The following is a 20,580-nucleotide window of genomic DNA, read 5'->3' on the forward strand; positions in this document are numbered from 1 at the left end:
CCCTTTTTTGGCAGCTTGACACCCTTTTGCTCCTGTGTGTGTGCATGTAATGTGTGCCTTCAGGTTGTGAGCTTCCCTCCCCGCTTTAACTCTTGTCTGGCTCTTTGCTATGGAATTCTGGGAGTTTTTTGCTTGCTTTTCTGTGGTGCTCCAAACAGAGGGGCTTTTGTGGTTTCCCTCCTGGAGAGAAGGAGGAGAAGGTCCTGGGCATCCCTGCCTCCTGCATTGTGACAGCACAGGAGCCCCACTGGACATGACACTAGAGACCCCCGGAGAAGCAGCCAGACCCTCTCCCTCTTGCTCTCTGCTCTGGTCTCTTCTTTCCCTCTCTTTCCCTGCTTTCCTCTTCTCTTCCTTGTCCCACCTTTCCTCCCTTTTTTCCTCCCTTCCCTCCCTCCTTCTTTCCCCCCTCACACACACACACCTTCCCTCACTGCAGTCGCTCGCCTGCCTGCCTCCCTCCCTGCCTGTCATTCTTTCAGCCAATCAGAAGACAGAGGAATGAGGGAACGGATTTGAGAACGGATAAGAATACCGCACACACTTCTGTTGGAACGTTTTCATCACGTTTCAGCTCTCTGGGAACACATTCAGAACACATTCAAATCCGTTCCCTCCTGGAACACATTTGGAACACATTTAAGCGTTCTGAGAACCCGATTGGAACACATACGTGCGGTATACTCAAATGCGTTCCGTTCTCATCACATGATCAGAACGTTCTCAGAACGCAGTGCGATAATCTCCTCAGTGTGTAATAATCTGAGTGTCAGGAGGTTGGATTGGATGACCCTTGTAGTCTCTTCCATCTCAATGATTCTAGGAGTTATGAATTCCCACTCATCTTTTATCTTTACTCGGCTTTATATTGTTTATATTGTTTATTCATCTTTCTATTTATTTTTGCTTTAAATATCTACATAGGAAATACAGCCTATTTATATCTTTATACATTATGCCTTTGTATTACATTGTATTACTTTAATATTTTTTCTTTGATTATAACCTGTGAAGTTATTTTAGTAAATTGATTTTTCTCCCTAATAGATCATTATATGTATTTCAACTCACTATGTTTATACCAAATTCATGGTTGCCTTTATTTTGTTGTTGTTGTTGTTGTTGTTGTTGTTGTTGTTGTTATACTTTATTTATATAGCTCTGTATATTTATTTCTCCATTTTCCCTTAAAATATTGTGTCAGGTCACACACCATTGATCATCAGATTTCCTCAGTGAACTTTTTTTATATACTGTATATGGTTAGTTTATCCATTTGGATCGTATCATACAATTTTATCAGCCAATCCTCGCTTGTTGGCATGCATTTCATCTTCCAGGTCTTTGCATATATTATTCTGGCAGTAGTTATTATGTATAAAAAAAATTTCCCTGTGTTTCTCTTTGATTTTTACACCTAGTATATTTATTTAGTTAGTTAGTCAGGGGCTGTGCAGACCACCCCCTAAGGGGCGGCCTAAAGCTGCCTTCAGGTGAGTTGGATTGGAGTTGTGGCTACCCGCATGCCACAATCCCAATCTAGCCTTTCCAGGGCATGATAGCTGTGGTGCCGTGGCTTGAAGGCACTCCTTTGCTGCTGCATTGTGCAGGTGCAGCACCAGAGGAGCGCCATGCCACCACGGACTGTGCGGCACGGTACACAGCATCATGGCACCCTGGGGGCAGAGCCAGGGCGTGCACTGTGTAGACTCTATGCCCCGACTCTGCCCCCAGGCTGGCCTTAATGGCCGATCTGCACAGGGCCTTAGTTAAAGAAAAGCTTACAAAAAGGGAGAGTTTCCCAAGCTATGTTTTTCTCCCCCAACTTTGTGTACTGATATTTATTTTGGATGGAGAAAAGGTAGCTTTGTGAACCATTGGCGTTAGAAAATAGCTATTATAGTATTGCAGGCTGACTACATAATCCAAAATGTTACGTGCACTCACCAGTTCTTACAACTGGTCTGTGAGCAAACTCTTGTTTGTCTGTGATTAATTCAAATGAATTAATTTTCATTGCTCTTTAAACATTCAACATGACAAAGTCAAGTACGCTGTAAAGGTATGATGACTTCCTCTCTCTGCCATGTTTGATGGGAGGAGCTCAGAGGAATTCTCCTCCCAGTTAGAAGAATTCTCTTCAGGTAAAACATGTTGGACATTTCTTCTAGCATTACAGATTTTGGACAGATTAAGGCAGTAATGTCATTGAAATCAAGTGAGCATACCCTTTAATTGGGACCATCTTACCAAAATGTCTCCAATATCATAATTTATACATGTGGAAAAATGCCTGGAATGGTCTTTTATCGAACAATGCAGCGTATCTTTGGCTAATTAAGGCCTGTTACAAACGGGCGTAAAGTACGTCCTCAGGACGTACTAGGGTTAGGAAAGGGCGTGCTTTATGCACACCCCTAACCCTAGTGCATCCTGAGGACGTAAAAAATGGCGGCGCCCATTGTACACACGGGTTGCCATCTTGACATTGCGGACGCTTAGTATCCGCACGGCGGAAGTGACGCCGCAAGTGCATGAGGTGCCCGGTGGCGGCGGCAGACCACCGCTTTCAGGCGGTCTGTACCGCGCCTATGTTACATATTAAATCATTAGCACAAAAAAGTGAATTTCCAAACTTTATAAAAATTCCCTTACCATTATTTAACTTATATTAGACATGATAGAGGAACTTCTATAGAATTATTTGGCCTTGGGTGTAGGCACATGATTTTTGTTAAGATATGAACATTTTATTTTAGGACTGATCTGAGCTTAAAGCTTGCCTTTCCTTAACTTCAAAAAATCAATTGGAAGACTGCTTTGGGGGAAAAAAAATGCTTCAGGAACTGATCTCTCTACTTCTTCCCTTTAGTTTAGCTGTATAGATTTAATGTGGTGGCTATATCCCCTCCAAGTCCCCATAATTTATACCTTTATACACTTGTCCCTCCATATTGGCTAGGGTTAGGGTCACAAGATGCCTGTGAATATGGAAAAACCGCAAATAACAAAAATAACATGTTTTTACCTGTGAGGACACCTCTCTAGGAATCTCTAGGTTCTCCATTGCAACTCTGTGGTCAGCGTCCGACAGACACTGACCACAGCACTGCACTGGAGGAGCTATAAATGCTTAGTAGAATATTTTGTCTAGGAATCTCTAGGTCTCTCAGTGCAACTTTTAGTTAAAGTTGACCACAGAGTTGCACTGGAGGACCTAGAGATTCCTAGAGAGAATATATTAATCAAATCCGTGAATAATCAAATCCACAAATATCAAAGCCGCAAATATGGAAGGATGAGTGTACTAACTAAATAGTGATGTAATTCATGTTTTGGAGAGATGTAGGAAAGCCTGCTTCCCTTTAGAAAAGGAAGAGCACAATGTGCAATGAACTCCATGGACCTATCTTCACAAAGTATATTAAATATTAGGTGTTGCCACTGAGTTTTCTGAGATCTTGATTACAGAGATCTAACTTCCAAGCCTTGTTTTTTAAAAACATTTCTGACTCGAGATCTGATTAACCAGTCTAGGCTTAAAATGGATGCCGAGTTACCGAAGTGTTATGTCTTCCCCATTCTGGCGATTTCTAGGCAAAACGTGCTTTGTAAACATTCAGAGTATTCTACAGTGAAATCTAATTTTGTATTGTCTGCATTTCTTTTAACACATTAGTACTCCCAAGGCCATATAGGTAACAAATTTGTGCAGGTGAATAATATACATAAAAACTGGAGACAGAATATTTTTGAGTAAAAGATAGTTTGGAGGTACTTTCAGTTTCATGACGAAGAATTTAAATTGATTCAGCACAGGTATATGTAAAATTAACTTATGGCCTGTACTCATTCAGTAAGCTATACATCCTGCCTTCCTTCCCTATCCAGTTGATACGCGTGTTGAATACCTGTGTTCATGTAGGGACAAGGGATTTGTGTATGAAAAAGCATTCCCCTAATATTTACAAGAAAGCATGCAAGCAAATACAGTTAACTATTTTAAGCAGCCACAAGCTTCAGTTCCTGTATCCTGAAGTGGAGGACCCCTTAAGTCTACTTCAAACAGAGAATCTCCTGCAAAAGCAGAGCCAAGATCAACTAGTTGGCAATTTGCTTTCAAGAGGGAACAATCTTAGCTCAGTGGTTGTATACTTCCTTTGGTTTCAGTAAATTCCAGGTTCCTGGTATCTTTAGTTTAACAGGGAGACTCCTTAAGTAGACAGTACTGAGCTATATAGACATACAATCCAACTTGCTTTAAAGTTAGGGTTGCCATATCCCGCCGGGGGGCGGGACAATCCCGGTTTGGGCGGTGCCATCCCGGTCCGGTTTGGCGCCCAAACCGGGACAGCCCCGCCCACCGCGGCCACCTCAGCCCCCGCGGCGGCTCCAAGGCCTTGCTGAGGCCTGGGAGGGCTCTCCGCGGTTGGTGCTCCAGCCGCGGAGACGCTCCCTCCCGGGCCCCAGCGAGGCCAGGGAGGAGGAGGAGGAGGCCGCTTCCCACCGTGGCGATCACCATGATGAGGGGTGGCCTCCGCCTCCTTCCCGGCCTGGGAGCCGGCCGAGGCTTGCTCCGAGACCGAGAGGAGGGGGAGGCCGCTTCCCACCGCGGCGATCGCCACGATGACAGGCGGCCCTCGCCCTCCTTCCCGGTCTGGGAGCAGGCCGAGGCTTCCTCCCAAGCCGGGAAGGAGGGGGAGGCCGTTTGCCACTGCGGCGATCGCCATGATGACAGGCGGCCCTCGCCCTCCTTCCCGGCCTGGGAGCAGGCCAAGGCTTCCTCCCAAGCCGGGAAGGAGGGGGGGACAAGGCTTAAAAATGTAGGATCTTTTTTTTTTAAATTTTAAACCTTGTCCTACATTTGTCCCGGTTTGGAGGTCCCCAGCTATGGCAACCCTATTTAAAGTGTGTCTATAATCTCAGAGTGTTGCTTTCACAACAGTCATTCTTAGTAAATGGACAGATTTGTGAAACCGTGTTGCTTCCTCATGAGGCATATATTTCGGTGGAAGTGTGGAGATGTGTCTTGCTGTTTCAACGAAATATTAATTTACTTCCTTTCTTTGGAAAATCTGAAGTAGCCTCTCTTTCATGTCCCTCACTCCACCAACAAAGCTGATATATTTTTGAAAACTCCTGCTGGCTGGTAAGAGAATGATCCAATTAGAATGATGCTCCAATTCCATCCTGATCTCAATACTGACCTAAATATCCTAATAGGATTAGAAGTGGGCTTTAGACTGGGACAGAATGACTTGCTTTGTTCCCTTGCCCTTTGCTAAATGCAGTTTAGAGCAAGGAAGCTCTGAGGAGGTCTGCCCTAGGTTAAAGCATTGGCTGCTCTTATTCTGTGTCATGTTTTATTTCCTGTTGCATTGTCATACAGAACCATTAAGGATGTTCTTAATTGCTAGTCACTCAGCATTGTTAATAGGAATTGCCACCTTACTTCCTGTGCTAGCTGAAGGAAGTGGAAGAAACTTATTGAAGAAAGTAAAAGTTTTTGACCATAGGGGGAATATTGTTGGTGCTCTTTGCTGCCTTTAAGTTGTCTCCGACTTATCATACGGTTATCCTGGCAAAGTTTACTCACAGGAGGTTTGCCATTGTCTTTTTCTTAGGCTGAGAGAGTGTGACTTGCTCAAAGTTTTCAACTCTGGGTTTCCATGGTTGAGTGGGGATTCCTTTCTGGTCTCCCAGAGCCCAAATACAACACACAAACCACCATGCTGGCTTTTATTGATGCATTATGTCAGTAAAACACTACAGGCATATGCAGTGGTGACAGGAGGGAAAAGACTACAAGTGGAGCTGCTGTGAAGGAGGGAAGGGAGACTGTCTTGCAAAGTGACAAAAAAAAAAACAACTCACAGAGGTTTGCAGTTTTTTCAGTGAGGTGACTTGACTTGTTGAGAGAACCATTCTTTTGGAGGATGACATAATTTTCAAGTGTGGGTTACATCCCTTCTGTAACGTTGGACTATCTATCAATATAAATACCCTGGTATGTACAAAAGCTGTTAGTGCTGCTACGTTCTTTTAGGCTAAGGCAAAAGAGTTGCCCTCCAGATGTTGTTGGACTGCATTTCTCTGCGGGGCAGTGCGTAAAAGACTCTTAACTGCTCAAGACAACTCAGCTAGTGAAGAATGATTTCTTGACTGTCCTGACTAGCATGGAGTAAGCCTTCCAGTGGCTCATGTTCAATAGGATCTGTTGTGAGTTTTTAGTCATTTGCATTCTAGTCTCTGATCCCATGGTTTTATCACCACTAGCCCACTAGAAAACCAGAGGGCTTGTTTGGCTCCACTGCATGGTAAAGCATGACCAACGCTCAATCATTTCTCCCTTGCAGAGATAAACCAGGGATTCCACTGCCCACGGAGTATAGACCCAAACAAGGAAATGCTTGGGTAGCTACATTATAGGTCCTTTATACAGGGACAAACTGTGTCCTTTCCTATTTCTAGTTGTTGTTTTTTGGGGCTCTAAAAAATAGAAGGTAAACAAGGAAAACATGGGAAGAGGAAACAGATGTCCCATGGAAAAGTATTAAGCATGGCTTTTGCACAGTAAAAAAATCCCAGGAGCTGCAAACTTTTGAACCTTATTCAAGTATTCAGAATAGGGGTAAATAGGGATAAATGGAATGTGTGGGAACGTGTGTCCTGCACCCTCCATGGTTACTCTCCACACATGGAGAGCCTCTGCTATGCTTGAATGCTTTCCCTGAGGCAGGATTTCTCAGGATTCCTGATCAGATGGAATGCCTCAACCCATAGAAAAGATTCTCTTCTTTAGACTGTTGCTCTGTACATGATGGGAACAACAGTGAAGCACTTTCTCTCTCCTTATGTGCTGATTGTACTAGATTCTAAAGACTCGTAACAGAGTCTTGTTTTTGCTGCAACTTGTTTAAGAAGGCTTGGGCAGAGTTTGTAAATAATTAGTTGCAAATAAGTAGTTCCTTAAAATATATTCCTTTTCCAGTCACAAAACTATGAATCATTATTATTATAACAAGGGATATCTTGCAATGTAGCTGTAACTTTTAAAAAATGCCATTATAGTTGCAGAAGTATGATCTTCGTATATAGCAGATGAGGAATTTTCCCTGCTTCAAATGCCAGCTCATGCTGTGCCTTATTCTGCTGCCCCATGCTTTGTTGTGGATGTTAAGGTGATGAGAATATGAATAAGAGAAGTGGTTTCACCCTACCTCATCCCGAGATAACCAAAGCAGTGCCTATTTTAACAACTTTTAAGAACTGTGAAAGTAATTAGTTACTTTTTAAGATTATAACTGTAAGACTAACTACTATGAAAAGAGTTGGGGTGGGGATTTAGAACTTCTATAACTTTCCAGACTCAGGACTTCACTGACTTTGCCCTTTGCCTGTGGAACTGATGATGCTGTGTTGCATACCGGAAATATCCCTTGAGCTGATAGTAAAGATCAGAACAAGACAATAAACTCTCTTAATGAGACAAGGCTAAATCTGTTCCCCCTCCTCCCATGAGAAAACCATCTGTTTTTTTAAAAAAGTAATCTGCTCATATGGCGTGTGGAAGGAAGGAGGAACAACCCTTGGCAAACAGCTGCTTTCATCATTCAACTAGTTCCTGTGCAAAGCATGATTGCTTATATGGCTATCTGTTTTCTTCCCAGGTTTTGTGAAAAGAGAAGATGGGGTCTGGCTGCCTGAAGGTCACAAAGTACTTCCTTTTCCTCTTCAACCTCCTTTTTTTCGTAAGTATTCAGATACAGAATTTGCAAGCGTCTACTTCTAAGTTAAGGATTGGTAGAAAAGACTCAAGCCTATTAGCAAGAGTTGATTATAACATGAAAAGGTTATAACAAATACTCTTGAAAGAAATCCTACTCTCATACTTTCAAACAGTCTCACAGCCTCATTGCTATAGGTGAATATCATGGGGCAGTTGCAATTGAAGGAAAATCTTAGTAATAGATATTAGTTCAAGGATGTTGAAGATTAGGATGTATTCTCTTTAGAATGGACACATCCTTCATTCTCTAAAGGCATTGTTTAACACAAACTTGTCTTCCAGAATGCTTTTTACTGTAGGCATCTGCTCAGTCTTTTGTGTTATAATGTCACTTTTAAAATGTATGCTACTTGTTTCTGGTCAGATGAGAATGTGTGATCAAAGAGATGTCACTTTCTCCACTGAGCTAGCTGACTACAAGCTACAAACAAGCTGTATAAATTTCTGCACAATTTTGTGGTTTGTACAAATTATCTTGTGCATGTTAATGAAACTGCTTACTTCATTATTCAGTGTATCCTTAGAGAGCTGTGGTAGCTGACTCAAGCTAGTTACATGCTTGCAAATGCTCATAGGAAAAAAGAAAGAATGAATGAGGCTGGCTTCATCAAGCAAATTGAATGGTGTGAGGATTTTTAAATGTTTTAAATATTACGTGTTCCCTTTTTGAGACAACATAAGTGAATTGACTGCCCAGACAATTTTAATCAAATCCTTTGCTTTTACAGAAATTTGCTAATTGGTAGGTACATCCAGCCACAGCATGTATGGTTATAATCAGGGCACTGCTGAATGGATTTTTCTGTGAGTCAGCATTGCAGTTTGCAGAGTACCACAAATTGGTGCCAATATTCACAGAAAGTAGAGTTGAATAGCAATTAGCCTCAAAGTCCTTATGTATCAAAGACGTTTCAGCCACTTTCCTGTTACATATTCAACACAGGGCTATGCTGGAGTTATCCAGTTTAGTATAATGGTAGAATCATAGAATTGTAGAGTTGGAAGAGACCACAGGGGCCATCTCCAACCCCCTGCCATGCAGGAAATCAGGCATTTTAAACTTTATACAGTATTTATTTATTTGTTTGTTTGTTTGTTTTATTTCACTTCTATGCCACCTTTCTCCCAAAAAGGGACCCAAAGTGGCTCACAAGATAAAACATTATTAAGACATCACAATAATAATTTAAAAACAATTAAAATTATCTAGTTAAAATAGTATAAGATTACAGTGGTGCCTCGGGTTACGAAATTAATTCGTAACGCGGCCGCTTTCGTAACCCGAAAAGCCTTCGTAAGCCGAATTGCCATAGGCGCTAATGGGGAAAAGCCGCGATTCCGTGCGAAAAAGCCGAAAAAAGCACCAAAAGTTTTTTCGTAACCCGAAAAAACATTCGTAACCCGAAACAATAATTCCCTATGGGATTTTTTCGTATCCCGAAAATTTCGTAACCTGGGTATTTCGTATCCCGAGGTACCACTGTAATACAAAAAAGTAAAAAACACTCTGTCCTAACTTTAAGTTAAAAAGCCTGCTTAAATAAAAATGTTTTTGCTTGCGGGCAAAATGTAAGGAGGGAGGGGGCCAGGCTAGCCTCCCACGGAAGGGAGTTTCAAAGGATGGGAGCATTTATCAAGAAAGCTCTCTCTTGTGTCCTCACCAAGCAAGCCTGTGATGATGGTGGGACCAAGAGAAAGCCTTCCCCAGAATATCTTAGCGCTCTAGCAGGTTTGTATGGGGAGATGTGGTCTCTCAAGTAGTCTGGACATAAGCCATATTCTCTGTAAACAAGAAGGGGCAGTGGGCATGAACATGTGTCTCCTCCCCATTTTGTTGCCTTCAGCATGTAGAATCTCCCTGGATAGAAGATTATCTCTATTGCAGACAATAGTTCACTACATGTGGACAGTGATGAAAAAAGAAGATGGGATGTTGGTGGACCTAGCACAGTTGTGCTCATTTTTCATGTTCAGTGAATACATGCTTTTAACACATAAGCAGAGCTCATTACCCTTATTTTTCACTAGGTGTATGTCTCTAGTGTCATTTGCACTTTGAATGCAGAGTTGCCAGAAACTTTGTATTGTACTTTGTTATATTGTAGGTTTACTACAGAATTTAAAGCTCTGGTAGACTTAGATTAATACCAAACATGTCCTGTGTTTAGCTCTGCTCCTTACACTCACAGTAATCTTAATATTTGTGAGGTTATTGTTCAGCTAGGGCTGGATCTTTGTGCATGCCATGACCCACTGGACTGACAATGGTAATCTTTCCTACTTATTCTTTTAACATTTATATTCAGGATGTGGCCAGGTAGGCTCATATATGATTGCAGGTATTCATTTTTTATTGTTATTTTCTTTTACTTTTCAAATTGTTATCCTTTTCTATAACAAAACTGTGCCTGTTCTCAAGTAAGCATGCTAAGAGATGCAAACACCCATTTATTCCTCTGGTCATGTTTTAGTGAGTTTAAAATGCAAAACTGCATGTACACGTGCTTTTTTTTTTAAGATCAGGATTTATAAATGGGTTTGGGCTTTGAGGATGGGGCTGTGTGGTCTATTACTGACATATTTAGCACCATAGCTGCCTTTAACTTAGGGATGGGAATTGTGTGTCCTTCCATCTATTGTTCAGGCTACAATTCCCAGCATCTTCACCAGGGATTGTGCTTGGTTGGTGAGACCTGTAGCCCAACAACATCTGGAGGGTTTCATGATTTTCACCCTTGCTGCAACACATACCACTATTATTTGTTCATTGAGGCAACAGCACTTTCCCCTTTAAAAATATTGTCTTTATCTACACGAAACATCCAATAAAAGTATATAAAGTACAAATCTCAAAAATCTGAAAAAAAATGAACAAAGCATACATTCTTCATTTAAAAAGAATGTAAGACATCACTTAAAAAAGCATCATCATATAGTCTTGCTGTCCATTAAACATTAATCTACACAAATCCATTTTCTTTATAACATACCCCAATTCTCTATGAATGATTTAAATCATCAGATTCTCCCCCACTGAGTACGTGTAATTGCAGCAGCCTTATTGGTAATAATTTATTACATTTTCTGAACCCACTCCTCAAAAACTAAATCTTTTGAGACCTTAGTCTAAAAGATCTTCACTGGCTGCCTATTCGCTTCCGAGCTCAATACAAGGTGTTGGTTTTGACCTATAAAGCCCTAAATGGCTTGGGCCCAGGGTACTTGGAGGACCGCCTCTCCCCATATAATCCGCCTCGCACACTCAGAACTTCCGGGACCAAACTGTTGGAGGTCCCTAGGTCCAATCATGTGCGGACCTCACAGAGGGCTTTTACTACTGCTGCCCCTCCCCTTTGGAATAAGCTCCCTGCAGAGCTTCGCTCCGCCGCCTCATTAGCTGTTTTTAAAAAACAGTTGAAAACATACCTATTCCGGCTGGCCTTCCCACCTTAATTTGTCCATTTATTTTCCTGCCCCCTTTCCCCTCTTTTCTCTTTTGACCCTGGATTGATGTTTAATTTTCATTTTTTTCTGCCCCTGCCATGTGTATTTTTTCTATTTTATTGTTTTCCTGTTCCTGTCTTGTAGTAATGTTTTTAACTGATTATTGGATTTTAACTTTGTATTGTAATGTTTTTTAAATTTTGTAAGCCGCCCTGATCATATCCATGGAAGGGCAGGGTATAAATAAAATTTATTATTATTATTATTATTAGTAGTAGTAGTAGTAGTAGTAGTATTAGTATTATTATTATAAGTGTTCTTTCAGATGCTAGCATAATAAAATGTTAATTCATAATTTCCATAGAACTCCTCAAGGGAAATGTAAGCAATAAAAGTCTCTCATCTCCCTGGCACATCTTGAAATGTTTTTCCTGCTCAGGTCCCAAACTGCAAAATTCCTTTATGAAGGAAAGGGGAATCATGCAGCCTTTCTAAAGTTGTTGGATGCAGCTCCTTACCACTGGCTATGATGGCTGGGCTGCTGAATCTTATTACCAGTACTACTGTTGTATATAGATATAGATAGATAGTCTCTTAGCAACTACACAGTCACTACAGGGTTATTTTATCTTCCTGAAAATGTTGAATAGTAGATTACTCTTCCAATTTAATTTATACTTTTCTGCAGAAGACTCTGCATATATCTTACAAAACAGGTGTACATTCAATTGTGGCTTGATCAGTACTGTATTATCAAAATCTGTTCATCTTCTTTCATTCTTATAAACCATATTCCTGATTGTATAGCTTACCCTGGGGAAATGGGAGAGCTTTGTTCTTGTAACCTAATTCTTCCTGTATTATTAGAAGTGAAATCTTTTTCATGAAAGATTTCACAATATCTACTTTAATCTAACCAGAAGCATCATTAACAATTCTACTCACTGTATTATATTTTCCCACATATTGTAGATGAAATGGGAGATATCCCTTGGGCTAACATCTTTGCACTTTTCCCCACTTTGAAAATACTTCATCTTAATTTCTTTTTTTCATCAAATGTATAGACACCCTTTCATCTTTCTTTTGTAAGACCCATTCTTTCAAGGGGATAGCTTGAATCAGCATAATACTATTAATACGTATTACTTATCTTATCTGTTGCATTGTCCCTTTTGGCTACAGCTGTTGCATTATTTCCAGCCCTGTTATTTTGTCATTTATTTTTAAAGGAATTTAAAGACATTTACGTAGAGTATGTTTGAGGATTATTCATGGCTAAATCAGGGGAATAAACTTTGGGCAAGAACTTTATTTCAATAATTGATATTTTTCCTATCTGTGGCAAGGTAAATTATTTCTGCTGTCCAAGCTAAATCTGATGTCTCATCGATGCTAGATTGTTAGATGCAGGGTAGAACCTGTGTGTGTGTGTGTGTGTGTATATATATAATCTTTGCAAACATGATAGAAATAAAAAAACAACAAAAACAATGAGGATGAAGATGATGGCAGTAAGTGTTGTCTGATTCAGCACAGTCACTTGTAGAAAATGCACTTAGAAGTAGAGGATTAGATATTAATAAATTCCCATGTAAAATAAACTGGCCCATCTCTCACAGACTAATATGCAGATTGGAACTCAGTAATCCAGTGGCTTTCATAGTTCTCGAAGGTACCAACATAATTCTCATCTGAAAATGTAGCAAAATTCATATAAAATACTATTTAGAGAGCAAATATATTCAAATAACTATTTTTAATACATTGTTAAAATATTTCTAACCTGACCTATATAAATAGATTTCAGGATGGGATAAATTCAATGAAAAGCATCTGAAGATAGCAGTAATCTACAATCACGTATAAAAAGCAGCAATGGTAGATTGGAATCAAATTATGATCTCTAAGTCCCAACAGCTTGCATAAATACCTGGGTCTTAGCTTGATGCTGAAATGAGGCCAGCGTCAGCACCAGCTGGGCTGTGAGGGGCCGGGGGGGGGGGGGCAGAAGAGAGAGTATTCCATAACCAGGTATTTAAATAATGGATTTTAATAGCAATTTTGAAAATGTGGACTAGAAGAAATTGCAAATTAATGTAGAAACAAGAGGTAGCAGATTTAAGAGCAGACACATGCAAAAGTGACATAGACTAAAAACAGACTGGTCTGTCCATCCCTCTGAAGCTCTATTAAACAGGTTTGCCAAGTAATAGCTAATGAATTGGCAGCTGCAATATATTAACCTCTTATTTTGGAAAGTCCATAGTACTCAGGCCTCCAGTACTCTTCTGTCTACCATGTGGTGGATGATACAACATCTGGAACAAAGTTTTCAGGATTTGACATTCAAAGAACCCCCAAAAGAGATCTACTCTAGTAGCAGACCTCACTCAGTTTTGGACAATATATTAATGAGAGCTGAAAGTGTGTTGACTTCTTTCTTGCACTTTATTAGTTTTGCTGTTCTTGAATCCATTTGTGTTTTCTTTCTTCACTGCCTATGCTCTTTATGTTCTATTTATTGAACTACTGTTCATCTTCCAAGTGACTTTACTGTCTGTCTGAGCAGTTTGAATGACTGGGGATGGTGTGAGGGCAACATTGTTCCACTAGTCCAAGGCTGAGGGAAGTAAGGCATGATGCGGGGATGAGCAACTAGATGTCTAGGAACCACCACACTTCTACCACTTCCAAAATTTGAATTGTCCTATTAGTCTCCCCCTGACCCTGAAACCTGGGTTGCTGTTCAGAAGTACCAGTTTGATCCATCACAAGGCAAATCTCATGCATGATTTAGTTGAGAATGATGGGGCTATTTTGTCATGTGTCATTGGAAATTGGATGGATGAATTGGGGGAGTGGACTTGCTCAAGTATGTTGCGGTATTGCTTAGAAAGATAAGGAAGGAGGGACTCGTGCCAGAATACCAATTCACTCAAGTGGTGGGTTAGGGTAAGAAAGATAGAGTTAGAATGTTGTTGTTATAGCCACCACCCTGCTTCTCCTATCAGCCTTCTTGCCTAACTTGGTTGAGATGCTCTCTGGTGTGATAGTAGGAGATTTAAAACATTTACCTTATGGGAATTGGCAACCTTGGGATTGCCTCAATACACTTAGAATCATAGAATCGTAGAGTTGGAAGAGACAACAAGGGCTATCCAGTCCAACCCCTTGCCATGTAGGAAATCTCAATCAGAGCATCCCCAACAGATGGCCATCCAGCCTTTGCTTAAAGACCTCTAAGGAAGGAGACTCCACTACACTCCGAGGGAGTTTGTTCCACTGTCGAACAGCTGTCAGGAAGTTCCTTCTAATGTTGAGGTGGAATCTTTTTTCCTGTAGCTTGCATCCATTGTTCCGGGTCCTGTTCTCTGGAGCAGCAGAAAACAAGCTTGCTCCCTCCTCAATATGACATCCCTTCAAATATTCAAGCAGGGCTATCATATCACCTCTTAACCTTCTCTTCACAAGGCTAAACATCCCCAGCTCCCTAAGTCGTTCCTCATATGACATGGTTTCCAGACCCTTCACCATTTTAGTCACCCTCCTTTGGACACACTCCAGTTTTTCAGTGTGCTTTCTGAATTGTGGTGCCCAGAACTGGATTCCAGATGGGGCCTGACCAAAGCAGAATATAGTGGCACTATTACTTCTCTTGCTCTAGACACTATACTTTTATTGATGCAGCCTAAAACTGCATTGGCCTTTTTAGCTGCCACATCACACTGTTGACTCATGTTCAACTTGTGGTCTAATTGGACTCCTAGATCCCTTTCAAATGTAGTTTCATTCAGCCAGGTGTCCCCCATCCTATATCTGTGCATTTTATTTTTCTGCCCTAAGTGCAGTACCTTACATTTCTCTGTGTTGAATTTCATTTTGTCAGCTTTGGCCCAGCTTTCTAGTCTGTTCAGGTCATTTTGAATTTTGATCCTGTCGTTTGGAGTATTAGCTATTCCTCCTAATCTGGTGTCATCTGCAAATTTGATGAGTATGCAACACAAGTAACAGCACATACCCTTGAACTGGCATTTTCAATTAAATGTAAGACTGGAAGCCTTAATGAAGTGGGGGAGTTTCTCTGTGGCCTAGCTGCCATGGGTAAACCATTTCCTGTTGAAGTTTAGACTGACAGTGACTATTGTCTCTGCAGACTGGTAAGCCTGTTGCATTGGTTCTTCCTAGGCCTCAAGGGATTCCTCAATGCTTTTTTAAAAATAAAATTAAAATTTAATCCCTCCCCCCCCAAAAAAACCCTGGGGCCTCTCTCCTTCCACTGAGTCTCACCTCACTCACACCTTCTCTTAAACATTTTAAAGAGATACAGGCAAATACCCCAGCCCTTTTCTGCCAAAATGCAGATGTTTGAGGACCAGTGGTGTCGCCCCCTTAGAGTGTCACCTGGTGTGGTCTGCACCTCCCTAGTGATGCCACTGCCATTAGCTGTGCTAAGATTGATAGGAGTCCAGCAATGTCTGGGGGCTATATGTTGCCCACTCACAATACTAGGATCACACCTAGTATTAAAATGCTAAAGTTAAGTATTAGCAGTAGACTATCTCATGCATAGAGCAAGAGGCTAAAGTTCAACTTATATGCAGAAAATATCATACACAGAGCAGGTTTAAACTTAGAGAAAGGAGGAGTGAAGATCGGAGGAAGAAACATAAGCAATCTAAGATATGCAGCTGACACCATATTGGAACAGATCAAGCCTGAGCTCTCCCTAGAAGCCAGAATGACCCAATTGAGACTGTTGTATTTTGACCACATCATGAGAAGTCATGACTTATTGGAAGACAATGATGCTTGGGAAGGTGGAGGGCAAGAGAAACAAGGTAGACTGAATACCAAATGGATAGACTCAAATCAAGGAGGCTACAGCTAGGAGCCTGAAAAAACTATGTAGAGTAGTTGAGGATGAGGTATCTTGGAGGTGTTTCATCCACAGGGTCACCACGAGTTGAAGTTGACTCAAATCCAGATAACAACAACAAATCCCATGCAAAATATTTTGCTGTGGTACCCTCAGGACTCTTCTTAAGAATCTCCTGTCCCTTTTATTTGTCTTGGGAGTTTATCACACAGCTTACCTTCCCCCATGCTCCCATTGCGTAAACATCACCGATCTGTGACAGGAACCTCCTGGTGGGATCGTGGATGGTGCAACGCTTCCGTTTTCATCATGGAAGCATTATCATAAGTGTTTTAAAAAGAGCCCTTTTTAAATAACGATTTAATCCGTTATTTAAAAAGGACTCTTTTTTTAAACACTTATGATAACGCTTCCATGACAAAAATGGAGGTGTTGCGCCATCCGTGATCCCACCAGGAGGCTTCCGTCGCAGATCAATGACATTTAATCGGCGGAAGCATGACAGAATGTAAGCTGTGTGATAAACTCCTTGATTGTTCCTTTAGGATTACTTCACATTTTTTGACAAGCCACTAATATTTGATACATGATGGGGAGGGGTTTTTGTAGCTTGCGGACTGGAGGCATCATGCCAAAGCCTCATTATAATCCCTGGCCTCTCTTCACACCCTCACTGGAAAAAAGAAAAAAAAACCAGCTTTCAAAATGAAGAAGTATGCCCTTTGAAGTAAGTTATTGTGGTGTGCCATCAAGTAGTTTCTGACTTACTGTGACCCTAAGGTAAACCTATCATGGGATTTTCTTTTCTGGGGCTGAGAATGTGTGACTTGGCCAGTGTCACCCAGTGGGTTTCCATTGTCAAGCAAGGAATCGAACCCTGATGTCCAGAGTCATAAGTTCAACACTCAAACCACTACAAGCTCTGGAGCATACAAGGGTTTTATTCTCAATTTTAAAGCTATTTATCTCTGCTTCATGATCTTCTGGAGGGCCTGAAATGGATTTTATCAAAACTGGAAATGACTGTTCAGTTACTTACTGTTTTGGGGAAAAAATGCTAGGTATAGCCCATGGGAGGAAGGAAGCTGTCCATTCTTGACGTAAGAGATTCAGCAATAAGATGTGAATATGAAAAACATGTAGAACTTATGCACAGTTTGAGCAAGGGTTTTCTCTAGTGTTTGAAAGTCAATTGCACATCTGTTCTACTATGTCTTGATATCTGCTGTTGCATCTATCTGGCCTGCACAACAGTGCCTGTGAAACCAACAGCAACAGCTCTCTTTTGCAAAATGGGGTGTATGGTTTTCCAGATGCCTGTATATCATGAAATAAAATGAGAAGCTTGCTTGTGAGTATATGGTTTTCCCTCTTTGCTCTGCCACTTTCTTTCTGTGTGTCATGCCAGCTCTGCATCTAGAAAAGCTTGCCCAGATGGTGCATCTGGGACACATCTGGAACTGATTTTCAACTTGCTTTCTTCACTACATTTTTTAAAAAAACTTTGCTGTATGCTTTGTTGTTTCCATCTCCTGAGCAATCAGCATTCCAGTTATAGCTGCCAAGGACCAAAGGTCGTGTATGGTTTTAGCATACAAAGGAAGACTCTCTGTTAAAGAACCCCTATTATAAGAATAAGGCTATGTGCTTAAACTTCCAGATCTGAGATGCAGAACTCATTGAAATACTCATCTGGTCTCATGTTCAGATTTAAGAAGGGAAACCTGGGCAGCATAACTAACTGTGATATGTTGTGGAGACCTGTGGTCTTATATGCTACCAGTTGTTCCATAGTACTGCTGCCTTGCATTAGCTCTGTTCTATCCCCTTATGACTGGTGTCAGGGGAGGAGATGTGGTTAGCTTGAAAAATATTTGCAATTAATGCCTCTTTCTTATTAGATAGATTGTTTCCCTTTTCTTAAATGATATGTGAACACAGAGAAGTACAGTAGTTAATCTTATCTGACATCTTGAGTGATTGGAGGGAGAGCAGCTGGGATTGAAGTGGTGTTGGTAGCTGACTCATGATGGAGGATGAAACACATGAGTGCAGATGGTTCATATCTCTTCAGTATCACTCACTTACACAATATGTACATTGCGGAGTCCAGTGCCATGTCCAGGGCTGTACTTCATTGACAGACAATAACAGATAGCTGAAAAAAGATGTGTAACACGATTCATGTCAAGTGTTGTTTTAAGTTAAACTTGAGTTGGAGAAATAAGGAAAGATGGTTGAGAACATCTGTGCATCCTCTGTGTTTCACAGTAAATCTTCAGACTTGGAGAAGGGATGAGATAGAGAGCCCTTTCTTCTCTGGGCATCTTGCAAAGTACAAGAGTGGATATCTCTGTTCACACTTGGGGTGGTATATTTACATGGCTTTGCATTGCGCTCCACAACAGGAGGTGGGGGAACATGTAGCCTCCAGATGATGTTGGGCTGCAGCTCCCATCATCCCTTGCCACTACCTATGCTGGGGCTGGGGCTAATGAGAGTTGCAGTCCAGCAATATCTGGAGTGCCACACATTCCTTCACACACATACACTCCACTGCACAATGTCCTTGAGATATCAATATGCACAGCAAAACACCCTTATATAGGTATAAAGTATGAACTGGCCTGCATTTGAGGCTTCAGGTGATTTGGTCTGGCTCAGTCAAGAGTACAGGCCAGTAGTCTCTATAGCAACTTTTCCACAGAAGATGACAAAAGGTGAGGAGCACTTAAAGAAACTTAATACCAGGGAGGTGGGGGAAGAAGTTCAGCATCTACAATGGCTTGCAGAAAAGCTTTGCCCTATGGTAACCCCTACTTGTCTTCTCTTTGCCACAGTGCTCCCGCAAAGTGGATATATTTTCACTGCTAGACTGATGGCAAGCCTTCCCGCTTTCCTCCCCCCTCCTTTGCTTTCTAGCTAGTAAAGCCAAGTATGTTCTTGGAGCCCTGATGGGATGGCTCCGAGCTGACAGGAGGTGGATTGAAGCTACTTGGCTGAATAAATCCAGATCTGAGCAGCAAAGTATTTTCCCACATTTTGTACAGAAAGATTTGGAAAGTTTCTTGAGGGTTGGCCAAAGAAGGAGACAAATGGTGGGGCAGGGGGCAGCTCAGGGTGGAAATAGCTGTTGGAATTCTCTACTGGAAGGCTCTTCTGCAGCTTCCTTTAGCTAGGCCTCAGGTGACAGAAAACATATGTTCTTTTGTCCTTTCCCCCCAGTTTTCTTCCAGATTGAGACTCTTCCTTTGCCATGTGGGGTGGTAAGGGGGAGCTGCTCTTGCATAGCTTCATGGTGTCACACCCAGTAGGAACCTGGACCCAAATTCTGTCTATAACAGGTCATACATACTGTCCTGTTTTCCTAGGTATGCAGCTCTTAGGTGTATAACCTTAGGCATATAAGTTGAGAAGTGAGCTGCACTGAGTTCAAGAGGCTTACTCCCATCCCATTATGTATAGGGCAGAAACCTTAATTATTGTCATAATTATGTGAAGAAAGTTTTGCCACTACTGGATAAACTCTGTTTTTTTGTGAATAAGTGCTATCATGATACAGAGTTGTGGAAAGCTACTTCACACAGATCATTCTCTATGTAAATGTTATGACAGTTGTCTAGTGACTGTAAGGCATAAATCCACCCTAAGATTTACAGAACGTACTTTCTGCTGTGATCTTCCAACAAAACAAGAGACAAGACTGTTCAATGTTAGTGGTGCTACATTTGATAAAGCAAAATATGGCATCCCAAGAAAGGAGAACTAATCTGTGGGTAGGCATAATTTATAACCTCCAATAATGGCACTTGGTACTTCATCTTCTGGAATAAGGGATTCATGTTTGCCTGCTTTTAATCCTCAAACCTCTAATTGAAACTACTAACCTCTGATAACAAGAGCGAGTAAAAGTCACTTAATTAGGCTATTCTTCTCACTGCTGAGTTCCAGTACTGGCTTTTCAAAAACCACACCTTGTCTTCAGGTCTCTATACAGAGATGAACTTCAGATGTCCTTTCAATATTTTCCAGGCTTTTCTAGTTTTCTGTGCTTCTGAGTTTTGCAGCGTCATCTTGAGCTAGTGGAAAGAAACTGTATTTCTACTAACATAAATAATCTTGCCACAACTGATGAAGGCTCTGACAAAATAAAATTCTGTGGAATAACAAAGGATCTGTATACCAAATAGTTTGCAGAACTTTTAAAAAATTTACCCTAAAAAAAAACCTTACATAATGCCTGGAATTATTTTTTTAGAAACATCCTATAATGCCATTAGGTATTTTCCCTTGTAGAATAAAGGATACAAGGTTACCTTGAATTCTCAAAATTATTTTGTGCATGCTCCACAACACTATTATTCTTGGCAGTAAGATCAGTTTCTGTAGCAGTTGCTGAACACGTTCAACTCATAGCCCTTCTTGCAGAGCTACAAAATATCCACAAGTCCTAATACTTAGAGGCTAT

At 41.1% G+C, this 20,580-nt stretch overlaps 1 protein-coding gene across 2 annotated transcripts in view; it reads left to right on the top strand.

The window, feature by feature from the left end:
* The window catches only part of CD82 (CD82 molecule), a 104,345-nt gene that overhangs the window by 43,348 nt on the left and 40,417 nt on the right, over positions 1–20,580 (top strand). For both annotated transcript variants that reach the window (XM_042438554.1, XM_042438563.1), the window contains one exon: positions 7,671–7,751. In XM_042438554.1, coding sequence (XP_042294488.1) covers positions 7,689–7,751 — 63 coding nt within the window. In that variant the 5' untranslated portion in view covers positions 7,671–7,688. The remainder of the gene's footprint in view (positions 1–7,670; positions 7,752–20,580) is intronic.

Source organism: Sceloporus undulatus, chromosome 1 (genome assembly GCF_019175285.1).
Source record: "Sceloporus undulatus isolate JIND9_A2432 ecotype Alabama chromosome 1, SceUnd_v1.1, whole genome shotgun sequence".
In the NCBI taxonomy this organism is placed as follows: Eukaryota; Metazoa; Chordata; class Lepidosauria; order Squamata; family Phrynosomatidae; genus Sceloporus; species Sceloporus undulatus.